This window comes from Siniperca chuatsi, linkage group LG7 (assembly GCF_020085105.1).
Source record: "Siniperca chuatsi isolate FFG_IHB_CAS linkage group LG7, ASM2008510v1, whole genome shotgun sequence".
Classification (NCBI taxonomy): Eukaryota; Metazoa; Chordata; class Actinopteri; order Centrarchiformes; family Sinipercidae; genus Siniperca; species Siniperca chuatsi.
The window spans coordinates 8,530,522-8,554,956 of NC_058048.1; the positions used below are offsets into that span (position 1 = coordinate 8,530,522).

A 24,435-nucleotide genomic window follows, 5' to 3' on the forward strand; every position below is an offset into this window, starting at 1 on the left:
CACCAGGTGGTGGTGGTGTTGTTGATGCTACTGTATATTTAAAGATGCATTTCAATGTAAGCAGTTATCATGTGGTGATTTTGCCTTCTTTGGATATCTTTGCATTGTGCTGAAAAGCACACCAACAATCCTGCCGTTAACAATTTACAGACCTCCAAGGTCCTCTACAATTTTTGTTGACAACTTCACTGACCTGCTTTCTGTAATCACAACAGATTTTGACACATTTGTTATACAGTAACTAGCAAGTTTAACATTCACATTGATAATCAAAGACAAAACTGCCAGGGAATTATGTGGTCTATTTGAAACTTTTGATCTGTTGCAGCATGTGAAAGGGCCAACACACAATCAAGGACACACACTGGATTTGGTTATTAGCAAGGGTGTTGTCAGGGGCGTAGGCCTTTCTGACCATTTATTCTAACCAGAGCAGTTTCTGTCAAAAAAAAAGGTATAAATGAGCTTACTAGTTGTCTTTTCATGGAAGCTATGTCTATGTCAATAAGCTTAATATCAGGCTCTGTTGAATCTCTCTTTGATATCGTAGAAAAGGTTTCAGTCATAGTCATCTGGACACTGTTTTCAGAATCAAGACGTTTCCAAGACGTTTCCAATTTTTGAAAAGATTGTACGGGAACTGTTCCCGTCCAATTTTTTCACAATTGAGAATGACTTCCGGATGGGAGCCGAAACGTCTTGATTCTGAAAACAGTGTCCAGATGACTACGACTGAAACCTTTTCTACGATAGAACACTCCTGGACGAATGAGGGACTACACCGCCTCTCTTTGATAGTTTCAACTGTAAGTGTAATGAGTCTGCATCTTTTTTTAGTGAAAAAATCAAAAATGGTCAGTGGCCATACATTCCTCCATGTCAAACAATCGAACCAGACCACTGCTGCAACCACACTAAAACAATTTGGCTAGATTGTCAACATTCAATGTTATCTATATTAATACTCTGGAAGATGTAATGAAGCATCTTAATTCATCAATCTGATGTTTTGACACCCTGCTAACAAACTTTTTCAAAAAAGTTTCAGTTGCTTGGAAATGGATGTGCTGAAATTTATCAATGGCTCAGTCCTGTCAGGCATTTCCCAAATCACTGAAAATGGCAGTTGTTAAGTTCCTTCTAAAGAAGGGCAATCTGGATCCTTCAATATTAAATCATTACAGACTTACCTCTAGACCTCTAATCTTTCCCTTGAGGAAGCTGTTTTGATTCAACTGAACAACTCTTAAAATGTAAATGGCCTTTTGGACATTATATATATATAGTATATAACAATTACTTCCTGGGCTGCTCGCACACACACATGCACCCCAGGGTGCACACATGAGTCCCCCAGGGTTCCATTCTTGGGCTGCTATTATTCAACCTGTACATGCTCCCTCTAGATCAAATCATACATGACAACAACGTTGCTTATTACAGCCACGCAGACAACAATCTTTACTTAACGCATAAATGTGCTTCTAGCAGAGACAGGGGCAGTAGCTGGTTCAAGGCTGGTTCAGCTCTGACTACCAGAGCGTCGCCAATAGCGCGCCCCCACGTCATCACACACTGCATAGCCATACCTCATACAGTTGTTTGCCCCCCACTCCTCTGTTGCAAAATATTTAACTCATGGCAGCGCTTTATGAAGTCAGGGGATCACCAAAGTCAGTAGGTTTCATCCTCTGGGATTCATGCATGTCTGCACAAAATGTCCTGGCAATCCATGCAAAAGCTGTTGAGTTATTTCTAAATTCTAAAAGAAGTGACTACTTTCACATGTTTGACAGCCCAAATATAAAATATTGGTGGATGGTATGCTGTCACCTGATATCTAATATGACACATTCAAATCTCAGTATTCACCAGTTTAAAGATACTCAAAGTCTTTGTTTCTGAAGGATTTTTAAATATGATTCTTCAGTTGTTGACTCTAAACTTTCTTTCCCATCTTCTCTAAGTGAGTGTGTGTGTGTGTGTGTGTTTTTTAAGGCCATCTATCAAGCCAAGATCTACAGTGTGGTTTAGTTGGCCATAGTGCAGGCTGAGTTGCAGATAAATTGTGAGAAACAACTTGTCATGGTGGTGGTGGATTCATGGAGAGAGCTGAGAGCCTAGAAACTGAAGAGAGAGTGAAATGGATATGGGGATGATGGATGGAATGATACAGAGTTGGTTGCAGTTTCCGCAACACGATGTGAAAGAAAAACAGGGCTAAATTATCAGAAGAAAATTGTTATTAATGGCCACAGAGACTTTTAACACACATTTATCACATTCACCTACTATTTCTTATCACATCAGGTACTATAAATTACAACACAGAAAGTGCTAACTATCGCATTGACACACTTTATACTATTTATATCAATATTTACAGGACAACAATAACAAGGTAGCAGTTCTTATTGAATCTCACGTCGCAGCTCTCGCAGGAGAGGTTCATTACACGCCCACTCAGGAGTCTGCAAGTCTAATTATATTACACAGTCATACACATGTACACACTGTCAAATCAACTGCAGTAAATGGGACCATGCAGAACTGACAGTGTGGTTGCATGTGTATGGTGGAGGAGATATGGAGGCGCACAAGCTGCTAAAACACGTCAACTTCAAGCATGTCTTTCGGGAAATCCTCATTCTGCAGTTGACAAAGAAATCTTTGTGTTTCATGGTAGAGAGGTCACACACTAACACGGACACATTACAATAAAATTGTACAGATACAAAGGCAATCATTTCCCCTTAAGCAGTGCTGTCACCAGTGGAAATATAACTGACAATGGAGGTGTGTGGATACTTATGGATGTGAGTAAATGAGCCACCCAAAACATCCCCAGAGACTGCAGTGTAAAGTGTACAGATGCAGTCACATAAAGCAGTAGTATGCAGAGAGTGCATGTAAAGCACAGCCTGATTGTTTTTCTTCATAAAGCCACAGTGTGAAGGCAGATGCAAGGTCAATGGACACAGTTGTTCCACATACATATAGCGAAAATAAAGACATCTGTCTCTGTACTGCAGCTGGAGAGCAAAATAGACACTGAGAAATAACATAAATGTCTTTCATTAGCAAACTACTACAGAGAGGCAGTGGTGGAGAGAAGAGTCTGTTGTTATCAAGAAAGATGTTTATCCTGTTATTTTTTACAAGTGTGGATAATTTTTTAAGTTGGGCTTGTTCCCCTAAGGCACATAGTGTCCTATTTTGGGAATCAAGGTGAGTGCACAGGTGGTGTTACAAGTTCCCAGTGCTGGCTTACCTGGTTGTGACCAAAGCCTTTGGCACACTAGTGACAGTTGCATAATGGATTAATGGCTTAAGTTGGGGCATCAGCAGGTCTGCTTGGCTCCTTATGTAGACAGCCATTCTGGCGCAATCTGGGAGTAACCAATCATCTCACTGGTCAGTCAGGCTTCTATTTGTATCCAAATGTGCACACATCTGGCACAAAGTAGGCATACAAGCTTGTTTTGTAAAAGTTTTTTTTTTCTCTGTATTTTCAGTATTATCTCTTTAAACAGTGTACATGTTGGATGTACAGTAAAACATGGAACGATATGGGCCATGCGCCAGAGACAATGTGCGCCTCAGTGCACACACAAATTTTCATGAAAGAGTAAGTACAGTTAAGTAAGCACAAAGACAATGGTGCTGTCTCTGTGATGCAGCCATTTGTATGAGTGCTGATCGCAGCTTCAACTTTCCTGACAGTACCCACTCAGTACTTGTGGTTTCAACGTTCCACTGACAACAGTGCTCGTCAGTTGTGAATTAAATCCCTCCCAGCCACAGACAAAAGCTTTGGCTTCTGTAAATCATGTTGCCACCACGGCAACAAATTGTATGATTGCTGATCATGATCTCGACTTTCCAGTCAAACTTAAGAATTGTGCTGTTTCAACAATGATGTCCAATGTTTACACAGAACTGTCTGTCTCCACTTCTGTCTATCTCCTGTATTCCTGATGATGACAGCGGCTCTGCCACTGTAGGAATTTGGACCCTGTGCAAAACATCCAGTGAAGCTGTTTGTTTGGCTAAAAAGCGAGTTAAAGAGCATGCTGATGGTTGCAAAACATTTAAACCAGGTAGCCACATTAGATAACTCTTGAGAAATTTCGCAACACTTTAAAAATGCTGCAGAGATTTAATCAACCTTACAGCCCATAGGCAGCAATGGATAACTGGTACAGTTAGAATGACTCTAAAAACCTATTACACACTCCACCATCTTAACAGCGTTATTGTCTAATCACATTAAAATAACATTTTATGTGCATCTAAACATAAGATCAAGTCTTTCAATAATGAGAATAAAGCTGAATCTTCAAAAGGAATTCATTTTGAGATGAATCAGGCAAACTTAACTAGAATAAAAGAGGTTAAAGTGTTTTTGGAGAGGTCTATTTTGTGTGCATTTATTGCATTGTGAAATCAGTGTCTGCACTACGATGCACTGGAAGTTGTACAGACTTGAGTGTTGATATTAAAACCGCAGTGGGTCACCGGTTTGCATCCCCATTAGTTGTGCCCTTGAACCATTTAGCACCAGATATGTCACAGACAATTACAGAACAGATGCAGGTGAGAAAACATCTGCTTGCATCCAACAACACTTTACGGTCAGTTTACTGCTGCAAGGCCACTGCTTGGTTGGCAGAGCACAAAAATAGGGCCCAGTTTGTACAAGTAAGGATATGCTGTTTTGAAATAGAAGTATCCAAGCACTGTAGGAATCACAACAAAACAGCATTTAAATATTTTGAAAGAACTGTAATGTTGCAAGAATTGTCTAACACCTAAAAAACTTTTAGAATTAGAAGCTATATTTTGATACAAATGGCTTTGAAAATTATATTAATTATTAGTAAACTATGCACAGTTAATGATCACCATGAGGCCCCCAACTATCAACATAGATCAAATAATAATAATCAAATATCTAAACCAATAGTGATTTGTTTTTCATCTTATTTGTAGCAACTCAGTTGTACCTTATGATATGGTTTTCTACAATAAATGCTTATTGCAGCTAAACCAAAGACGACTGAAGGGCTTTTTTAGAGTAACAATGTGGGATTATACCCAACAACATTATTGTAAGGTTCTTTGAGCTGAATTCAATTCTAGATAGGATTTATTTTGGGTCTTTTAAGTTTAAGATGGCTGCTGCTGTTACAGAACTTTTCGTCATCCTCTAACTCAGCACTCTGCCAAAAAAGGATGCATTGCATTTCACAGCTCAAAAGTTTCAATGACGCACAAGGCATATCATCATTCTTATTATTGTTTCTTTCCTTCCCATTGGCAGATACAACCAAATAGAAACTCACTAACTATGTGCAACCTGGTCCAAATTAGACTAGCAGGGTAATTTGATCGTCAATGACAATGAAATTATGGTTTATTTGCTCATTTGGCTGCAACAGAGCCTCTCTGGTGAATTGGGTATGCACAGATTGTTGTGTAGCAAGTGACGCTAGCATCAATCATTATTTGGCCTCGTTGGAATACTCTGGCCCATCCATATGCCCGTGTGTCCATGGTCACTGTCTCCCAGCAGAGAGGATTTGGCTTTCTGTTGCTCCGCAGATGTTCTCTGCTTGTGTTTGCTGCCCTGCTGATTGCATTACACTGCAGAGTGTATGTGTCAGTGTGAGAGTGTGAGAATTTCTGAGACAGAGATAGGCAGACACAGTGACAAGGGGGTGAGAGAGACTATCTCTGTCTCACTCTCTCTCTCTCTCTTCCACACATAAACACACACATTATCAGCATTATAAGCCCATCTGGCGAGCTGTCTGCCAACAACAGACTTGAGAGGCCTCTTTTAACACCGTGTTTGTGGTGTGAGACAAAGACAAACTATATAGCTGCTGTGTTAAGCAGCTTCAGTCATTTCATCACTGCTGTGATCAAGGTCTAACAAGGGATCACCTTTAATACGTGGCAAAAAGTGACCAGCTGACTTGAAAGCTGTGATTAAAACCACAAGCTAACAAATGGTTGCAACAAGGTGGATTATGATTGGAAGGTTACTGGTGGGAAGCTGCTAACTAGCAGGGATGTGTGAACACTGTGCTGTGTTCGCCATCAGAAAACACTGCTGAGAAACACACTTCATTTGCAACTGCTACAGCCACTATCTGGAGGCCCATACTGCATGTTTATACAGTAGACGTTCCACTGATACATTCATATATATACACACTGATCTGAAGTAGTGCTGAAATGAAACGTTGATACGTTGACTGAAAGAAAATGAACTTTCAATTAACAACTATTTTCATAATCTATTTTTCGTGGGTTAGAAAACGGCAAATATTTGCTGGATCCAGCTTCACAAATATAAGGATGTGCTGCATTTCTCCATTTTATTCTTTTGAAAATTTAATATCTTTGGGTTTTGGACTGTTGCTCGGACAAAACAAGAAATTTTGAATAATCGCATTGAGCTCTGGGAAACTTTGATGGTGATTTTTTACGGATTTTGACATCTGATAGATTTGATTTAACGATCAATCAGTGAATAAACAAAATAATGTAAGTTAAAGATATTCTTAGCAGCTTGCTGGCTATTTGACACAATATATAGTGCTATTTAGTCATTATCATAATGGAGAATGAGTGTGTCAATCTGCTCCTGTAGATTGGCATGCCATATTAAATGTAGGTGAAGATGACATGTGTGACGTATGAGTGAAGCTTTTCTAAAACACTGTGTGTGAGCAACACGTTGTGAAAATGTCTCTGATGAAAACTCTATCACAAACAAAATGGAGGGTAGGTGGAGGCCTCAGCAAGGTCACTCAGCCGTACACAGGCTCCAGCATTTGTGAGGAAAGTCCATCTTTACTTGAGGAGGGCTCAGTACCAATCACTTCCTCCCTGCTGCTGTGTTCAGGCCTCACAGGTGGCTTCCACACTTTGGTATGCTGGCCAGCTATGCTTCCTCAAACAAAGACATAATGTTGGATGGATATTTGCATCCTAAGTGCGAGTGTGTGTGTGTTCGCTCTGACTTGCAAGGAAGGTGTAGGAAGAGGGAGGAGGGAAAAGGGTCCAGGAGAAGATGAAAGAGAACGAGTCTGGAAAGAAAAGCAAGAGAGCACAAAGGAACAAGAGCACGGAGCACTATCCTCCAGGAACCAAAGAGAAAGTGCAGAGGGAGGGAAAAGAAAGGAAGAGGAAAACTTGAACTCCAGACCCCTCCTCCCCTCATGCATGCAAACACTTGAGCTACTCCTTTTTTCTCTCACTATGTTTTGCATAACCTGGCATTTCTACATCTTTACCACTGAATGGCTTTGATGAAATATGGTTTTAAGGCATAGGCTGTGATTAAGATATTCCTCCAGGGAAAGCTTTGTGTCTACACTAACCAGATGACTTAAATGGCTCCATCTCCCATCAGCTATAAAGGTCTCCACATAGCTTCTTCCATTTTCCCTTCTCACTTTTTTTTCTTTTGCATGCATAAGAAGAGGAATAAAGAAGCGCAATATGTGCTGCAGGCCCTCCCACCTATTGTTTCTTCTTCTTTAGAAACACATCTTCAAGGACCAAAACAGCCTTCTGTCTTCTAACATTTAACAAATAAAGTCTATCAAATCTCTATCCCACATAAGTCTGCAAAAAGATATTCATGGTTATTGTTCTGAGATCTCAGAGGTTTCTAGCCAGTCTGGCTTGAAATTCACTTGACATATTAGAGCCAGGTACAGTTTATTATAGCTCTGCCACTGGGACAAAGCACCTTTTGTGACTCGACTTTTGTGATCGCTTGAATGTACGATTTGGGCAGACAGCTGCCCATGCTGAGCTGCATGTTATTTCCCTCAAAATACCAATCAGACTCTTTCTAATTCATTTCAATGAACATTGTCTCAGGCAGCTTAAAGGTTGGCAGGTCACAGTGCCTGCTCTCCTGCTTGTCACATCAGTCTCTGCAGTTAAGACCCATTCCCATATTTATGCTTCACAGGTCCCCGAAGATAAAGACAGACAGAAAGTCAAAGAAACAAGGGAGGGAGAGATAATGCCGGTTGCTAATGCTGATAGTGCTGCTAGGAAGCTGTATCATTTTAATGTCAGTGGGTGTAAATCTTTTATTTTACCTCTTTCCATCAGGAAGGCAGCGCCTGGCAAAGCAGAAAGTTGCTCATGTGAGCAGAACCTTCAGCTGAGCTGCTGAGCTCACACTTACACAGATATATACACACACAAACACAGTAGCATTAGGAGAACCTTTAGTGATTGCCGTCATTCCATAACTATTAAAGGAATAGTTTCGGCTCTCATGTCTGCCCGTTACATATGAAGCTGGAGCTAGGAGACAGTTAGCTTAGATTAGCATGAAGATTGGGAACAGGCTAGTCGGGCTGTGTCCAAAGGTAACAAAATCCACCTATCAATACCTCTAATGGCCACTAATTAACATGTTATATCTTGTTTGGTTAATCCATAAAAAAAAGAAAAGAAAAAAAGTGTAAAAACAAAAAGTTGTTGTTTTTGTTGTGTCTTTGTCCTGTTTTCAGTCTTTATCCTATGCTAAGCTAATTGTCTTCCTGTCCTGGCTTCATATTTAACGAAAATAAATAAGAGTGGCATTGATCTTCTCATCTAACTCTCGGCAAGAAAGTAAAGAAGCTTGTTTCCCAAAATGTTTTACTATTCCTTTAACTTAAGCTATCACCACTACAGTACATACCTACAGTTGCCATTTTTCCCTAAAACTAAAAATGCTAAAATTATCTAAACTGTAGCATCAAATCCTAACCCTTAAATAAGTCCCTTGAAGAAGTGAGGAACAGCCAATAGAACTTTATTTTAAGTATTTTTATTCTCATATCATATATCCCATTGATAAAAATAGTACTCAAAAGGTCATATCTGACTTTTTGTTCCCTGTAAACTATCTCACAGAGGTAAAAATTAATTTGTGGGTTGGGAAAAATGAGACATTGTTTCTCTTTGACGGGTGTCGTTTTAGTTTCCACACAGCTAAAATGGCAGCGTAGACAGAGATCTCAACTATATACAGAATATGAAAGGCAAGCTCCATCTATATCCGGTGGTCCTATTTAGTGCAGAAAAATAGGAACGTGCACACACAGTAGTAGTAGTCTGCTACACACAAACACAGGCATGGACGCATACATCTGCACACCCACATGTACACAGCCAACCACTCACAGTTCCAGCTCTTAACACCAAAGTTATTTTGTTCTAGGCGGGAACATGGGGGAGGGAGAGGGGGAGTGCTATCAGAGAGCTGCAGACCTGCTCTCAATCTGACTAATCACAGAGCCAGACAGAAAGACTCAGAACGAGTACCTGATACAGAGGGGGAGAGAAAAAAAGAGGTGGAAGGTGGGAAGTGACGGGAGGGTAGCCGATCGGAATGAGTGTGACAACAGAGTAAGGACACTACAAGAGAGGAGCTAAGAAAAATGAGAGGAAAGGAGAGACAGAAAAAAAAGAAGAAGAAAAAACTGCCCCCTGTTTCTTTACAACCACATAAGAAATTGCAGTTATTGAGGTCTCTGTGGGAAGTTCAAAACTGGAGCGAGCTTGAGTCAGCGGCTTGTTGTGAGGGAATCCAGCAGTGAGTGCTGGTGGGCGAGACGTGGGGAGAGTAATCCGTTTAGCTAGCGCAGTGCATGTCATTGGATTCCATTAAGGTTGCATTGTGTTACATGTAATATTCAGCAGTAATAAAGACTCCCTCTGAAAACTTCCCAGGTAGCCCTGATTCAGAGGCTTACACTTAAATTGTTTCTAATGACTCCTATTCACATTTTATTTATCTGTAGCTTTCCTGAGGGATATGATAAATACACAATGTACATATTCCTAGTGTTGTGTGTGGCGTCTACCTTGACACATAGCTAACAGGTTCCTCCAATAAACACCCAGGAAGCAGGTCTGTCAGTTTTGGATGTTTACTGAAAAAAAAAGCTGTGAAACTGCAACACAAAATAGAGTGCATTACAAAATGTCTCTGACTCTTTTTACAAATACAAACCAAGTAAAAAAAAAAAAATGTTTAAAAAAATGTCTGTGCATAACAAAATGTCAATAAGAGCTTAGCATTTAACTTGAGGAGGCGATTAGTATTAGCTAGTGATTAGCTTGATGCTAAAGTAACATTGAAAACCCTATTGACATGCGTCCTAACCTGCCAGTTCTCACGCATTGACCATGAGTATCACGCAATTGACACTTTTCACACACTCTCACACCACACATCCATTTTCTCACACAGTGAAAAACAAATGTATACTGATAATGTTGCAGCATGAATGATCTCCGCCCAGCTGATGCAACACCAGCATACACCAGTGGACCCACGAGAGATTTTCAATGCCCCCTTCCCCTCTGTCCTCCCAACTCCACATTCTAACAAAATTACTCCATAAATTCAGTAGAATGGAGGAAACAAGTCTCTGAAATTAACAATTTTCTGGGGGAAGATCTCAGGTTAACCCCCTTCACTTTACTTAGCAGTTGGCAAGCAAGATACCGGAACTTGGCATGGGTCTTGAGGAGCTGTAGCATTTATTTATTGACAAACTGTAGCATAAACTGTACATTCACTGCTACATTGAGGGCTTTACTGCTAACTTGACTCAGCTCCGATCAGTAGCACCTGTCACTCACTCTCTGACGCTCAACCACACACCTGCTATGCACACACTACGCACTGCGTTATTCCTTAAAGGAGCCACACCACTCTTATAACAATATGTTATTTAACGACTGAAAGAAACAGGAGAAAAACAACAGCTTGCTTCTGTACTTCCTGGTGCAGGGCAAAACTACAAAAATGTGCAAAATGTACTAATAGAGTCTTTCCCTCAAGGGGGCAGTGAAGTACCTCTGTTCTGCCGGTAGTTTTGACTTGCAGTAGCTTATTGCATCGCTAGATTGTTCCATTTATTAATAATTGCAGTACTTATAACTGTACACTATAACTTTTTAATTTACATATTTTGTAATTTGGTGTAGCAAGGGCTGTGGCAACATGATGTATTAAGTAACATTCTTGTATTAACTTTCTGAGAAACAATATGTACAATATGTATACAAAGTCTATGTTTTTTTTCTTTTTTGCCTAGATAATGACTACACTTTTTTTATATATATGAAAAGTCTTCTTATCAAAGCAAGTGCTGAGAATTAATTAAAACACAGTGTGACCTCAATCTGGGCATGAGCTCTGTGCTTATTATTAAATTTCTTTTTTTGAAGTGGCAAAAAGTGGATGCTGTCTCTTTGATGCTCTACACTAGGGGGAAAAAAAGTAATTATGCCATCAAAACCAAAACCAGGAAGCATCCAAAGTTAATCTCCTGTCATTTGATTTATCTGATAGAAGCATTAGTTTATCATTAATCTTTAATCTCGGAGTTCACTGTGAATGTCTGAGTGGATGAATTTATTCTCAATTAATATGGGTCGATTTGTGCCAAGTGGCTGTTGCAAGTCCTGTGCAAGGATTCCCAGATTGCATCGTAAAATTTTAAATAGCCACTCATGCATACTTTGCTGGCCACATCTCCTCCTCTTGCCCTTGTAGATGATGCTGTTACAATCCTAACCCTGAGAGAGCGGGGGCTGTGAGGTGTTGGTCAGGGTTGAAGGTGATCCCCAAATTTATTTCCCTTTCATTTCGGCAGCATGGAGGGCTCAACTTCTCTTGAGAATGGACAGGGATTTCCGGATCGCATTAAAAAAAGAGTTGGGAGAGATTAAAAGTTGCTTTATCGTCAGTCCATGAAAGCTCAATTATCCTCTTGCCTAGAATATGTAGATATTGGCTCTTCACATTAACCTTGGCAACCTCTAATCTCTGTTCAGGTCTAATCTTGACCTTTCAAAGACACTGGCTTTGGCCTTATCATCTGGCAAGAGTGGTTTTTGTTGTGTCGCCAAGTGCTGTTATTGAATGTGGACGTAGACGCACTGTGGACGGAGCTGCTTGATGCTGCACTACTTTAATTCTGATTGAGGGGCACTATGTTTCAGCTTTATGGATGTCCCTCTTCTGGTGCAAAACCATTATGCAGATCATGCTCTTTATTTCAGGAAGGAACTAAATGAAAACAAAATTACCAATTAACTATTATTTTACTGCTGGTGTGGAAAAGCCAAAACAAAAGCAATCTTTTTTGTATTACTTTACTGCCCAAGCTTGCATGAAAAAAAAAAAAAAAATCTTGAATCACCCTAATCTGTAAACTCTCCAATTAAAAGTGGTAGCAGTCTAATGGTCTTACAAAGTAATTGCAGGAGCATAATGATTTAACAGTAGCCTCTACACCTCCTTCTCTGCACAAAGATCAGGGCACATCAATAAAAGATGCACACATTTACACAAAAAGACACACACACATAGATACCGGGACACACATCCACACCCATGCGCACAGTCAGAACCTCCTTATCTTGATCTATGTAAGTACATGACCTGTATTGACACAGCAGTCAGCAGCGTGTACCCCTGTGTCATTAGATTAGTGAACCTTACGATCCTCGCAAGCCAAGCCAAACCAGGGTAGCACATAATGAATCCGTAATGGCAACAGCACACAGATAATGAAGACAAGAGGGAAACAGACACCTATATCTTGATTAGCATACACATTATGTGAATCACCTCAATTCCCCATGGAGATCCTTACAGTTTAATTGTATCCTCTCTATGTATTAAACATGGGAAACATATGCAAACTGATAACATAAACATATTGTTTGTTTGTGTGGAGGTCACACCCATCCAGGAACTCACTTGTTAGCTTTGTGGTGTGTGTTGTTGCCTGTTGCTCTTTCCATGGATGTATATTTGACACCAGAGTATAACACAAATGAGTCTAGGGCTTTTTTGGATTAATTGATAAATCATTTAGTCTATGAAAAACAACCGTTAAATTGCCCATTAGAAGTTCCCAGAGGCCAAGGTGAAGTCTTGACGTTTCTTGGTTTGTCTATAAGTGGAAAACCCAAATATTTTTTTCCCCGCACTTTTATGCCTTTAGCCATAGTGAACAAATTACAGGAAACACTTTAGAGAAAGATGCAACAAAGCTCCACAGTCGGACTTGAACCAGGGTGGTAAACACCTCAACCTCGTAGCCACGGGGGCACCCCCAAAACCCAGAGGTATTAAATTAAAAATGATATAAAACAGAGAAAGCAGCAAATTCTCCCATTTGAGAAGGTGGAGCCAGCAAAGACTTGAGACGATTAATCGATATCAACATTGACAAATTAGAGCTAAATTTTGTTTGTAGCCTTTAATGTAACTCGCCAAACTGCACAACACAAAACAAACAAATTGTCTTAATGTGGGCCATTTGTCTTCTTTTTAATTTTCCATAACAAATGTTCTTGTTGCTGTTTTTAACCTAGCTTATGTAGGACAGCTATTGTTTTGATCTTCTGAGTTCATAATAAGGAAGAAATGATCAAAACACCAGGTGGACATATAGCACATTAACACACACACACACAAACACATGCACACGCACACAATGGTACTTTACATCACCATCAGATTTTCTATTCATAGTAATGCTGGATTAGGCTGGAACCCAATGGAGAGGAACAAAGAGATTTCTGAATACAGCTCAAATGGGGACATTTCCACAGCTCATCTCTCGTGGATGTTTGCAGGGTGCAGCTGAAGGGGAATTAACTGTACTGTCTTGCAGAAAAGAAATGCTACTTAGAATGACTTTGTTGTCGCAGATGTGCCTTTTTTTTCTCCAAACATTCTCATGAATAGAATGTAACATGTGGCCCTATTTGAAACCAACAGGATTCAGCACCTACAGCTTATTCATGTACATCAGTTTAGGAAAAAAAAAAGAGGAGTGGGTGTGATTCTTACCCATAAAATGTGATGCAGGCTCTCTCTTCTCCCATTCTTATATTGGACCTGTTATTCTCTACTGCAAAAAGCTAAAATGTTTCTTAACACTTTATCTTTCTAAAAAATGATCAAAAGGTCTTCTACTGTTTAGGGACAAACAGATTACTTGTCACACAACCAAATAATGGTTTATCTTAAATGTAGGGTCTGAGCAACTCAGAAACGTTGTTGGTGCTGATTGCTATCTATTTCTGTTCTTTTCCCTGTCACTTGGCTTTTTCCTCACTTTTCTCTTGTTAGATTCTTCTTCTGTACATGGAGACAGAAGCAATCATTAACCAAGCAGACATACAGAAACAGCACTCATCAGCACCACGAGCCATTACCCTCTCAAGATCTCACATTACTTACCCTGCAATCAAAGTGTCTATATAAAGGAAGGGGTGGCACATAAACAATCTATTTAAAGAGATCATTCCAAGATGCAATGTAACACCAATTACATATGAAATCAGATGTTAGAAATAGTGTCATTTTAGTTATAGGAACCATCATTTTTGTTGGTCAGTATGCTGCGGTCCCAGGGCAGGACATGTAGCAGTACAAGAATAAAATATTGAGCCATGAGCAGCAGGCTTTGTTTTGGAAAGAAACAGTTATTTTTTTCATCAAATTATTATTACATTAAGGTGGCATTGTTGCGAGAGAGAAATAAACTGTGACTGTTTAACTGTGATAATTTCAGTTTGCACGGTTTACCAGCCGAGTGGATGAAATGTTCGACAACAGTGGTGGAAAACCGAAGGAACAATATACAGCTAGGCATCCACCTGAATGTCAGCCTGCCTGCACCGAAGAGTTCAGATTTAGTAGCAAGAGTATAATCTTCCTCATACAGGATTCAAGGATTCAAGGGAATACACACAAAAGCAATTACTGAAGATCTTTGTGTAGAAGGAAAGAAAGAAATGAAAGACCTGCTGCCTGATAAAGGTTGTTAGTGCCAGCACCTAAAGTATTTCCTTGTTTATTTGTGCTGATGAAGCATTGAGTCACGATAATAAGATGTCATTTGGCTCTCATGAGCCTGAGTTCTAAACATACCACATGGTGGCTATTGTGTGATACCAGCAGGCTAATCACAAAGCAACATTACTGGTTGTTATGTAGCTGCTTTATAAGGCAGCAATAATAACGCTGGTGAAACAGCACAGCAAGTCAGGGAATGAATCAGTCCTGCATATGTTGTTGGCACCTATGGAGGAACACTGAATAAGTAGATGTTAGAATAAATGCACAAATTTGTGCAGATATGGTATAGTGATTTCCTTTTCAAACACACAGGATGAAGGAATAAATGAAAGAATCAATAATGTGTCAATAACACATGAACTGTTTAAAGTTTTACAAATGCACAGCTGAGTTAATAAACTAGAATATACTACCAGTGTGCAGAAGATGGATCATGCAAGCTGTCTGAATCTGGCAATAGAGTACATTTATTTACGTATTTACAAAAAGATGGCACAACTGAACATGACTAATGAATAACTCTGACCTGAGGTGATACATAGTGAAAATACTAACCTCAGATAGGTGGTACATCTTGATATCTGATCAGTCCTCAAGTCTTTCAGATGCTCTCCTCTTCTCATTGATGAATTGCTTAGTCTCTGCTGTGTGCTGCCTGCTGTATTATGTGTCCCATAGTTACTGGTGATTGGAGCCTCATTTATTTCACTAACAAGACCTAACCCGGTTTGAAAAATTCTGCAGGATAGGAGATTAATTAGCATTGAGCTTGAAAGCAGACATGGGCAGAGTAGGTAGGGCCAAATGTACTCATTCTCAATTTAACTGTCACTGTTGCTATGCACCACCTGCAAAGGTGTTTCATTTTCAACAATCTGTTCTGATTTGGGAAGTGATTGATTGGTGAGAAAATAGAAGACAAATGAAAGTTTTTACTGCACATTTCTTTCTTACTTTTCTCTTTCGTCCTGTACTTTCAGACTTGCTCCTGGTAGATACGCATGCACTGCATTTTTGTGTATTTTGCCAAATAATAAATGAATGCAAAATGTGCCTGTTGAAAGCACACTTGTGGGTTGTAATTCCAGTGAATAAAAAGAAGAAACTGCCCTAGAGGGAAAATATTTTGTACTGTACTGTTTGTACTTTCTTGGTCTCTGGCAAAACATTTCACCTTTCAATTTCAGCTTACAAACATGAAGGAAGCCAAATGCCCCTAAAATGACTTTATAATGGGTGACACTCCTTTAAGGCTGAGTGTTCTTTTCATGAAAACTCATAATCAGAAAAACTTGGAACAGCTTATACAACTATTAAATAAATTCAGATGCTTTTGTGTGGGTAGGACGCATCATAAAAAGGCTTACAGTACATTAAGTGTATTCTTTAAGGGTGAATCATCAAAGGACTGTGTGGCTACACCTTGCAGGAGGCGATGATTACTTTTTATTTAGCATCCTTCAAAATGGATATTCCTGTTCTTTCTGTTTGTTTTAAGGTCCTGGCTTGCTCCTGTGAAGTATCACTCCCCATCTTAAATGCCTGGCAAACACAAAATGAATGGAAATGACTTTCCATAAAGTGCCATTTGAAGAAGGAGCAAGCGCAAGAAAAAAAAAAAAAAAAAAAAAAAAAAAAAAAAAAAGCCCTGAACTATCTCTATAATGCTGATCAAAAGTGACAGCTCTGTATTGCGTTTGACTACACTGGGCCAGCCCCACCGGCAGATGAACAGAAATAAGGAATATCAGTCTTCAGCTTCAATCCTTCAATAAAGACAATAGTCAGGCCGAACACATGGGAGGAGATGAAGGGTGAGAGTGATACGATGTGGCATTAATTTTCCCCAGCGGCAGCATTTACCACAATTCATTCAATAATGCTAAGTCTTTCAGGGGACACTGCTGGACTAGTCAGCCATTTAGAAAAGAATTTAGGGGATTATCTAGGCACTGAACAGGCACTGTTAGGCTAGACAGAGGGAGGGATGGAGGAGGGGAGAGGAGTGGAGAGCAAGTGAGGGCTGCAACAGGGTGGATAGAGAGATAGCAGAGGAGGATGGTGGAGGTGGTGGGGGTGTTTTAGTCACCGGGCCAGCACCTAGTACTTCTAACCACAGCCTATAGCTCTTTAGTCAGCAGCAGCATGCTTTTCATCATTAAGCCTTTTTGTGTTTGATTTTAAAATGTTTTGACTGGAATATGCTCCGATTGAAAAAAAAAAGCTACAAAAAGGAAAAAACAAACAAACAATGAACACGAAAAGAGTTCAAAAGAGCATAACATTAAAAAAAAATAAAATAAGTATAAAATAATAAAAGTAATAGTAAAATAAGAAATAACAATAAAAATGTAAAATATACCCACACTAGATAAAAGCCAGGATGTGTGTTTTTCTTTTAATGATATCTACTCTGCACACTCTCTACACTCTCTGCTCCCTCTGGCAGGCTGTTTCACAGGCTGGGGCCACAGTGGCTAAAAGTGGCCTCGCCGTGGGTCTTAGACTAGACCCTAGGAACAACCAAGAGACAGCCACCAGGGGACCTGAGGGCTATATCTCCAGGCTGTGTTTCTGTGAATTTGTTTTGGAGCCTTTCTGCCCCTCAGTGGTCAAATATGACATAATGCACCTTCTAAACACAACTGAAGTCATACATCCATATTTCTTCATGCCAGGCCTTACCCAGCCAAAAAGCATAGTGATAGTGGACACAATTTTAAAAAGTACAAGATACTATGACGGTCGTATTGCTGGGAGGTATTTCAAAACAGGATTAGAAAAAATTACCAGACAACTAGGAAAGAAGAGGGAAAACACTTTATGCTATATCCTGGTAATAGTGATTTGATTAGTAAAACATAAACTTAACATTAGATTTACAACTATGTTATGATTACAATTAATAGTGATGATTTTTAATAATAATTTCACCTCAGTTGCCAGTTTATAAGGTTCCCCTAACTAAACCTAACGCAGTGTAATACAACAGCCATGCAATAAATCCTTCCTTCATGAAGACATGGTCAGTTTTTGTTTAATCTGTTTTTGAGAGAGATTGCAGTTTGTGGTGCTGTTGAATTGTATTCATAGTCTATATATGGGGTGGATGACCACACTTTCTAAAGGCCCTGCACACCCACACAGGTGTTTTTAGCTATTCTGGCTATGAGGTCACCAAAGTCTGTGTAGTAATGAAAATGATGATGGTTTCAGTTGTCCTGCAATAATAAGTGAAACAAAGCTAAAACCAGGGTCAATGACATATCATTCAAGCTTAATCCATACACACCCACACAGTCGTGCGAAGAGATCGGTGAAAACACCGTTGGTGGACCATGAGTTAGAATGGTCTCTGAAACTTACCTGGCTAACTTGCTAATCCTGGTTTTTAAAATATTCAGTCTGAAGGTTACCGTATCTGAGCAGAAGCATGACATGCATCATCTTATGAGGGGAGGTAAACTGTGAGCTGTGGCTCTCTTTTGGCCCATTAAGCAGAGCAGGGCCATAAAGGAGCCAGGTCAGGCGAATAAATACTAAACGACCCCAGCAGGGCATTGGGGAGACGATGCAGAGGAAGGGGCCTGGCGGGCTGATGCTGTCACCCATACATCAATTACCCGACAGTAGACATTTGTCATTTCAATGGCTCTCGGTGATGGTTGGCTATTGGTTAAGCTATTTGGCTAGAATCATAGGTTAATCGGCATCCACACCAGGCATTTCAGATGTTTATGGGGAACTGTAAAACAATATTTATGTTTATCTATAAGGATCTAATTGATGGTTGTTATTCAGTGGGATTTAATGGGACAAGGGTGCATTTCTGCCTATGCTGGTGTCCGTGACATAAGAAAGATCAGTTTTCATGAGGTCCTGGCTGAGGGATACTTGGGCATACATGTGACAAAAAAAAACAAAAACAGAAATAATGTATCTCCAAAGGTTGGTGGCACAAACACATTTGAAAATCTATAAACTAAGGCATAGACGAAAGACAAGCCTGCAAAAAAGCATGAATCCTTGTGTTAATTACATGGCATGAGCTGTGAGCTTCTCCATTACCCAAAATGTCATGTAAAATCATTCAGTTACTAAAGGTATCATCCACCACAGTTCTTTAAAACTAAGGCAGGCCTGCAGTGCTCACAATCGGGCCGTGCAATCCATGGGAATTTGTTGTAATGTAGGAACAGCTGGAACATCGAGCAACTGAAAACAATTGAATGCACCATCTGCACAGAGGCTGGGTTCACTCATGACTTAACACATACTCAGCTGCCATGCTTACATAAACAACAATAACCAGGTTACATAAAAGGCAAACAAGGGCCATATTAACTGCTTTGACTCTTAGGATTATCTAGATTTGCATATCAGTTATGCAATTAATCCGTCCAATGCTCAAAAAGGCCTTGAATTAACAAAGAACTGAATTTTCAGACCTTGAAACCTTTATTTAAACGGGTAAATTGACTAAAGGAATCCCCATATACAATAGCTCTTGGGATTGTCTGTACTGTAGGATTACATACATACACACACACACACACACACACACACACACACACACACACACACACATTCATATTCACTCACTCGCACATGCCTAGGTACGCATACAGCACAAAGGTACCTCTTCTAACCTTCAGCCGGCAGTTGCTTCACACGGCCGTGCATAAACTATATTATTGCCTCCTTTATATCTATAACTATGTGTTAAGTATTGCTGTGAATGCATAAAGGGTGGTATGCATCAGTAGCATTATGTGACACTGCTGCTTAACCAAGTGGTAAAGTAGCATGAGCACAAAAAATTATTTTGTGATCTGACTGGCATACATCCTAGTTCTCTGCACCCCTTTCATCTGTGTGGCTGGCAACAGCCATAATACTGAAAATCTCTAACCCAAAAACTATTTCAACTGAGCTGGTCCTCGGCTTGGGCCATGTGCATGTGTGTGTGTGACCATATGTGTGTGCATGCCTATAAAAGAAAGTCCAGATCAAAGGCCCCCATGCTGTCCATGTCCAGCCAACTTGGCAGCCTGATTATTTCACTCCCATCAGAGCAACAAAATAAAAACGTCAAAAAAGGAAGCTGAAGGGGGGATGGTGGGAGGGATGGCAAGACAGGAAGAGGAGAGAAAAAAATGGTAAAAAGGAGAGCTGGTGAAAAAGAAATTGTATATAGAAAAAGTGAGATTGTTCGTTTGAGAGATGAGCTATTTCTTTTTTGTTGTAGAGGGGCTTTGATCTGAGTAACAGATGACAGATACTGGAGCATTGCAGTGCTACATACGGGGTCGGGGTAAGTTACAGTGTATCTCCTTCCTGCTCCTATCAAATTGCAGCCTGAATAGACAAAAGAAGTGAAGGAATGACAGAACAATACAACAGGAAAGACAGACAGAAAAAGAAAGATTATGTACATGGTGGGAAAGGAACTGTAAATTATAAATAGTTGTCAAGACAACAAACAAACCACCTTTCACCCCTGCATAAGAGAGAGAGAGAGACTGTTTTCCAGTGGTCCCACACAGTGGGGACTTCCAACTTTCTGCTGTATAAAATACAGGCAAACTACCCTACATGTCATAATACCATAGCATATTTGAAGCATTTGATCTATTAAGTCTTTCAAAATCCATAATAATCCATTAACTTGCAATTGTAAAAATTTCAACAGAAGGGTGACACAATAAAGGAAAAAAATGTCTTAGTAAGGTGTTGTTTCACTACCTCCAGAGCAGCTTCAGTGCTCCTTGTCAAAAATTCTCCAAGTCTGTGGGACTACTGGATGGATGAGCAACATTCTTCTGGAGGATTTTCGCTCAGTTAGTGTTGTGGTGATGGTGGTGGAGAGCGCTGTCTAAAGGCCGTCACAATGAAAAACTGTGTTCTTAGATCGTACTCTGAGACAAGTTCACTGATTCAGAGCTTCGTCCAACAAAGGCGGGTTTGCGTCAAAATTCTGACAATGATACAGAATACACTGGTGAGCTAGCATAATTCTACTGCTAAAAAAACTCAAACTCACTAATTCAAACTCACTCACAAAATCAACATCTCATGTTGCTCTCGTGTCCCTGGCCACGACCGGCTTCACAGTGTCTTCCTCCTCTTTTGAAGTTTTTCAATGCATAGGAGTGCCAGCTGCATGGTGCTTGTTTATTGTTTTGAACACTGTGAAAACATGAGAGTGATGCCAATAGATGATGCAAGTTGATATAACACTTGCATCAGGTTTTTTTCTTTCTTTCTTTCTTTCTTCTTCTTTCTATTTACATTGAAGTGCTACAATCTGTCACGCCTCAAAACTGATAGCGTACAGTCTGAAACAAACTGTGACCAAGATCTTATTAGACCCATCTCATACATTTGTGACATGCAATGAACTTGTAAGATTGTTGTTATCACACAATCTTTAGGCGCCTTAACACGTCACTCCAAAATCTCTCATTAGTGTTCGGCTGGGGTGAGATCCGGTGAGTGTAAAGGCCATAATCTGGAAACATCTGCATTTGTTATGCTCCTCAACTCATGCATTCAGGGTTTTTTACTTTAAAATGGTACTCCAACGACTTTGCATTGCACTCCAATAATACTGTTGGACTCACAATGGACAGTAAAAAAAAAGGATAAAAATTGATGCTGAGATGATACAAGAGATATTGTCTTTTTTATTCCACGCATTCTTCTTCCTTGTTAAAACCTGGCACCTGCATTACCCACAATGCAACTTGAGCACCGACAGTTTGGTCAGAGATTTGGGTGTGTTACGTTAGTAGCGGCTAATGTAGCCATGAGCTGCTAGCCTCCAGCAGAGATGAAGAGCAGGCTACAAATTTCTGGTAAGCTCACTTCTTTCTAACTCCACACCCCCAGATTTTTTTCATTTTCAGACTTTTAGTCTTCAGCCCTAACCGACGCTGACTGATCACTTGAGGCGATTTAACAGATTTCACACAGCTCCCTCTGTAGCCACAGAAGGCTTTATACTATTTGTTTCCCATATGCAGTACTTTGATATGTGAGATCAGTGGACTTCCCATTTAATATGTCACCTGTCTGTATATTTTTCACAGCAATACAGTAAAGCTTTGTTTATACTCGTGTGGAACACTGTGGTGTGGCCCTCCGCACCATATTAAGCAAAAGGAGATTTCATACTGTATGTTTCATCTATGTTTTTTTAAACAGGTATGATGAAACACATGGTGGTCTGATAACCCACCAGGAAACTGGAGCTGGGAATTCCCAACTTCAAACTCTGAATGGACTGTGGCATTATAGTAAAAAAGGTACAGAGTGAGGAACAGGGATAATATAGGCAGAGAGGAGTGGGAAAGAGAAAGAAAGCCTTGCTCCTTGACTTCAATCAGCGCCTGTTGTTTTCCAACAGCTACACTCTCCACCTTTCTTCACACCCGAGCAGTAGCAGCAGCATACCAGATGGTGATGGAGGAGGTGACGATGGACTCAATGATGGCGGTGTAGAAGTAGAGCTGATATTCAGCTACCACCAGAGGTCCTGAGTGATGATGGTGCCCAGGAAGCGGAAGGACTCCACAGGGTTGACTGGGGAGTCACACAGAGTGATGGGGGTGGGTGGGGCTGTGCTCTTTTTGAAATCTCCACTGTCTTTAGAGCATTGAGCTCCAGGTTGTTCTGGCTGCGCCAGGTCACCAGGTGGTCAGTCTCCCACCTGCAGGCAGACTCATCCCCATCAGAGATGAGCCCAATAAGGGTGGTGTCGTCTGCAAACTTCAGGAGCTTGATGGACTGGTGACTGGAGGTGCAGCTGTTTGTATACAGGGAGGAGAACAAAGGGGAAAGATGCAGCCCTGGGGAGAACCGGTGCTGATGGTCCGTGAGTCAGAGGCATGTTTCCCCAGCCTCACATGCTGCCTCCTGTCCGACAGGAAGTCAGTGATCCACCTGCAGGTGGAGTCAGACACACTCAGCTGGAAGAGCTTGTCCTTCAGCAGAGCCGGGATGATGGTGTTGAAGGCAGAGCTGAAATCCACAAACAGGATCCGGGTGTAGGTTCCTGAGGGATTCAGGTACTGGAGGATGAAGTGAAGGGCCATATTTACTGCATCATCTACAGACCTGTTGGCTCTGTAGGCAAACTGCAGGGGGTCCAGGAGTGGGTCTGTGATGGCCTTGAGTTGCAGTTCAGGCCCTGGCCTCTTACATACCCCTTTCATTCAGGAGATGTGCATATGGCACAGATCTACTAAATGCGCACGTTCAACCCATGTTTGACCCCATTTGTATGAGACTGCTGCTGCAGGTTAATCTCGTCTCGTCAATGTTTGCAGAGATTCCACTCTGCAACTGTAGTTATGGACACATTGATGCAAAACCACAGAATTAGACACAATTGCATTACAAAAGTATCAAATACAGTTTCATTTCCTCCCTCACACTTAGTTAGGCCTTTTTAGACCAGCCAGGTTGTCAGTTTAATTTCACTTAAGTGTGATAAAAGTATATTGTTGTATACACATTTATTTAAAATTATAATATCATTAAATGTATTATATTATTAGATATAATACTGATAAAAACTGGTTATCCTGATAGATATTGTATTTGTGTCTTCACTACAATGAGCACTGTGCTTTACTAACTTATCTTTGACTAGTGTTCAATTCCAGCATCTTGGAGAATATTAACTGTAAATAGAAATATAGACAGCACTGAATCGTGTCTTTCAGAATGCATACAGCCCTAACAACCTTCACCAACAAGGTAAGTTGGCCTGTATGTAGCTTGAGAGGCAGGGGAAATTCAGCATTTTTTGTGTGGATGTCCAGTCAGTGTTGAGGGTAAATGTAGTCAATTTAAGCAATAAATCTCTCACTCCTTAGTGTTTGCTATATTGACCGAGAAAGCCTGAGTTCTCCTCAGCGGCACTGCCAGCAGAGCCGTGTTGACAGTGCCTAAATGTACCAGGATGCTTTGCGCGTGGCTGGACAGTAAGATTACAATGTTCAAAAATATATATTTTTTAAAATCTGAAACAATAAATCCCCAGTGGAAATCAAGCCATTGCTTAGACAGACAGTCAATTTGAATTATTCTATTTATATTGCCAATCAAGCACTATATACACACACAACAGTCTGACCTGACTGCTGACCCGAAACCTGCAGGCTGTGTGATGTGCTCACAGGTCCGACAAAATAAAGTTACAGTAGGTTTGTGCAAATACACCGAAGGAAGTACAGCTGAGAGCTTGTACATGATGGAGCACAGAGACTGCGGCCCTTGAGGATTCCTCCGGGACAGTGGGAACAGCACTGAGGCGGAACGCTGTGGAATCTTACAGCCTGACAGGTCAGTGTCTGCCATAATCCGTAACACACAATGAAATGAGAGGACCAACCAAGTGCATCCATGTATCTGGAATGTCACAACTAAAGCACCCTGTGTCTCTGTCTGTCCTTCGCCGTACTGGACATCTCCTTTTACCTGATACTTTACAATTGTGCTTTGTTTTC

General features: G+C 40.4%; 1 protein-coding gene across 4 annotated transcripts in view; it reads right to left on the reverse strand.

Annotated features, from left to right (window-relative positions):
- Positions 1-24,435, reverse strand: part of LOC122878537 (limbic system associated membrane protein) — a 455,066-nt gene that overhangs the window by 230,958 nt on the left and 199,673 nt on the right. Inside the window, exon 1 of one of the 4 annotated variants that reach the window (XM_044201389.1) lies at positions 13,907-13,925. The exons of 2 other annotated variants lie outside the window; for them this stretch is intronic. In XM_044201389.1, the coding sequence (XP_044057324.1) occupies positions 13,907-13,910 (4 nt within the window). In that variant the 5' untranslated portion in view covers positions 13,911-13,925. Of the gene's footprint in view, positions 1-9,890; positions 9,916-13,906; positions 13,926-24,435 lie in introns of those variants that run through there. One more of the 4 variants, XM_044201388.1, reaches the window with a different exon arrangement.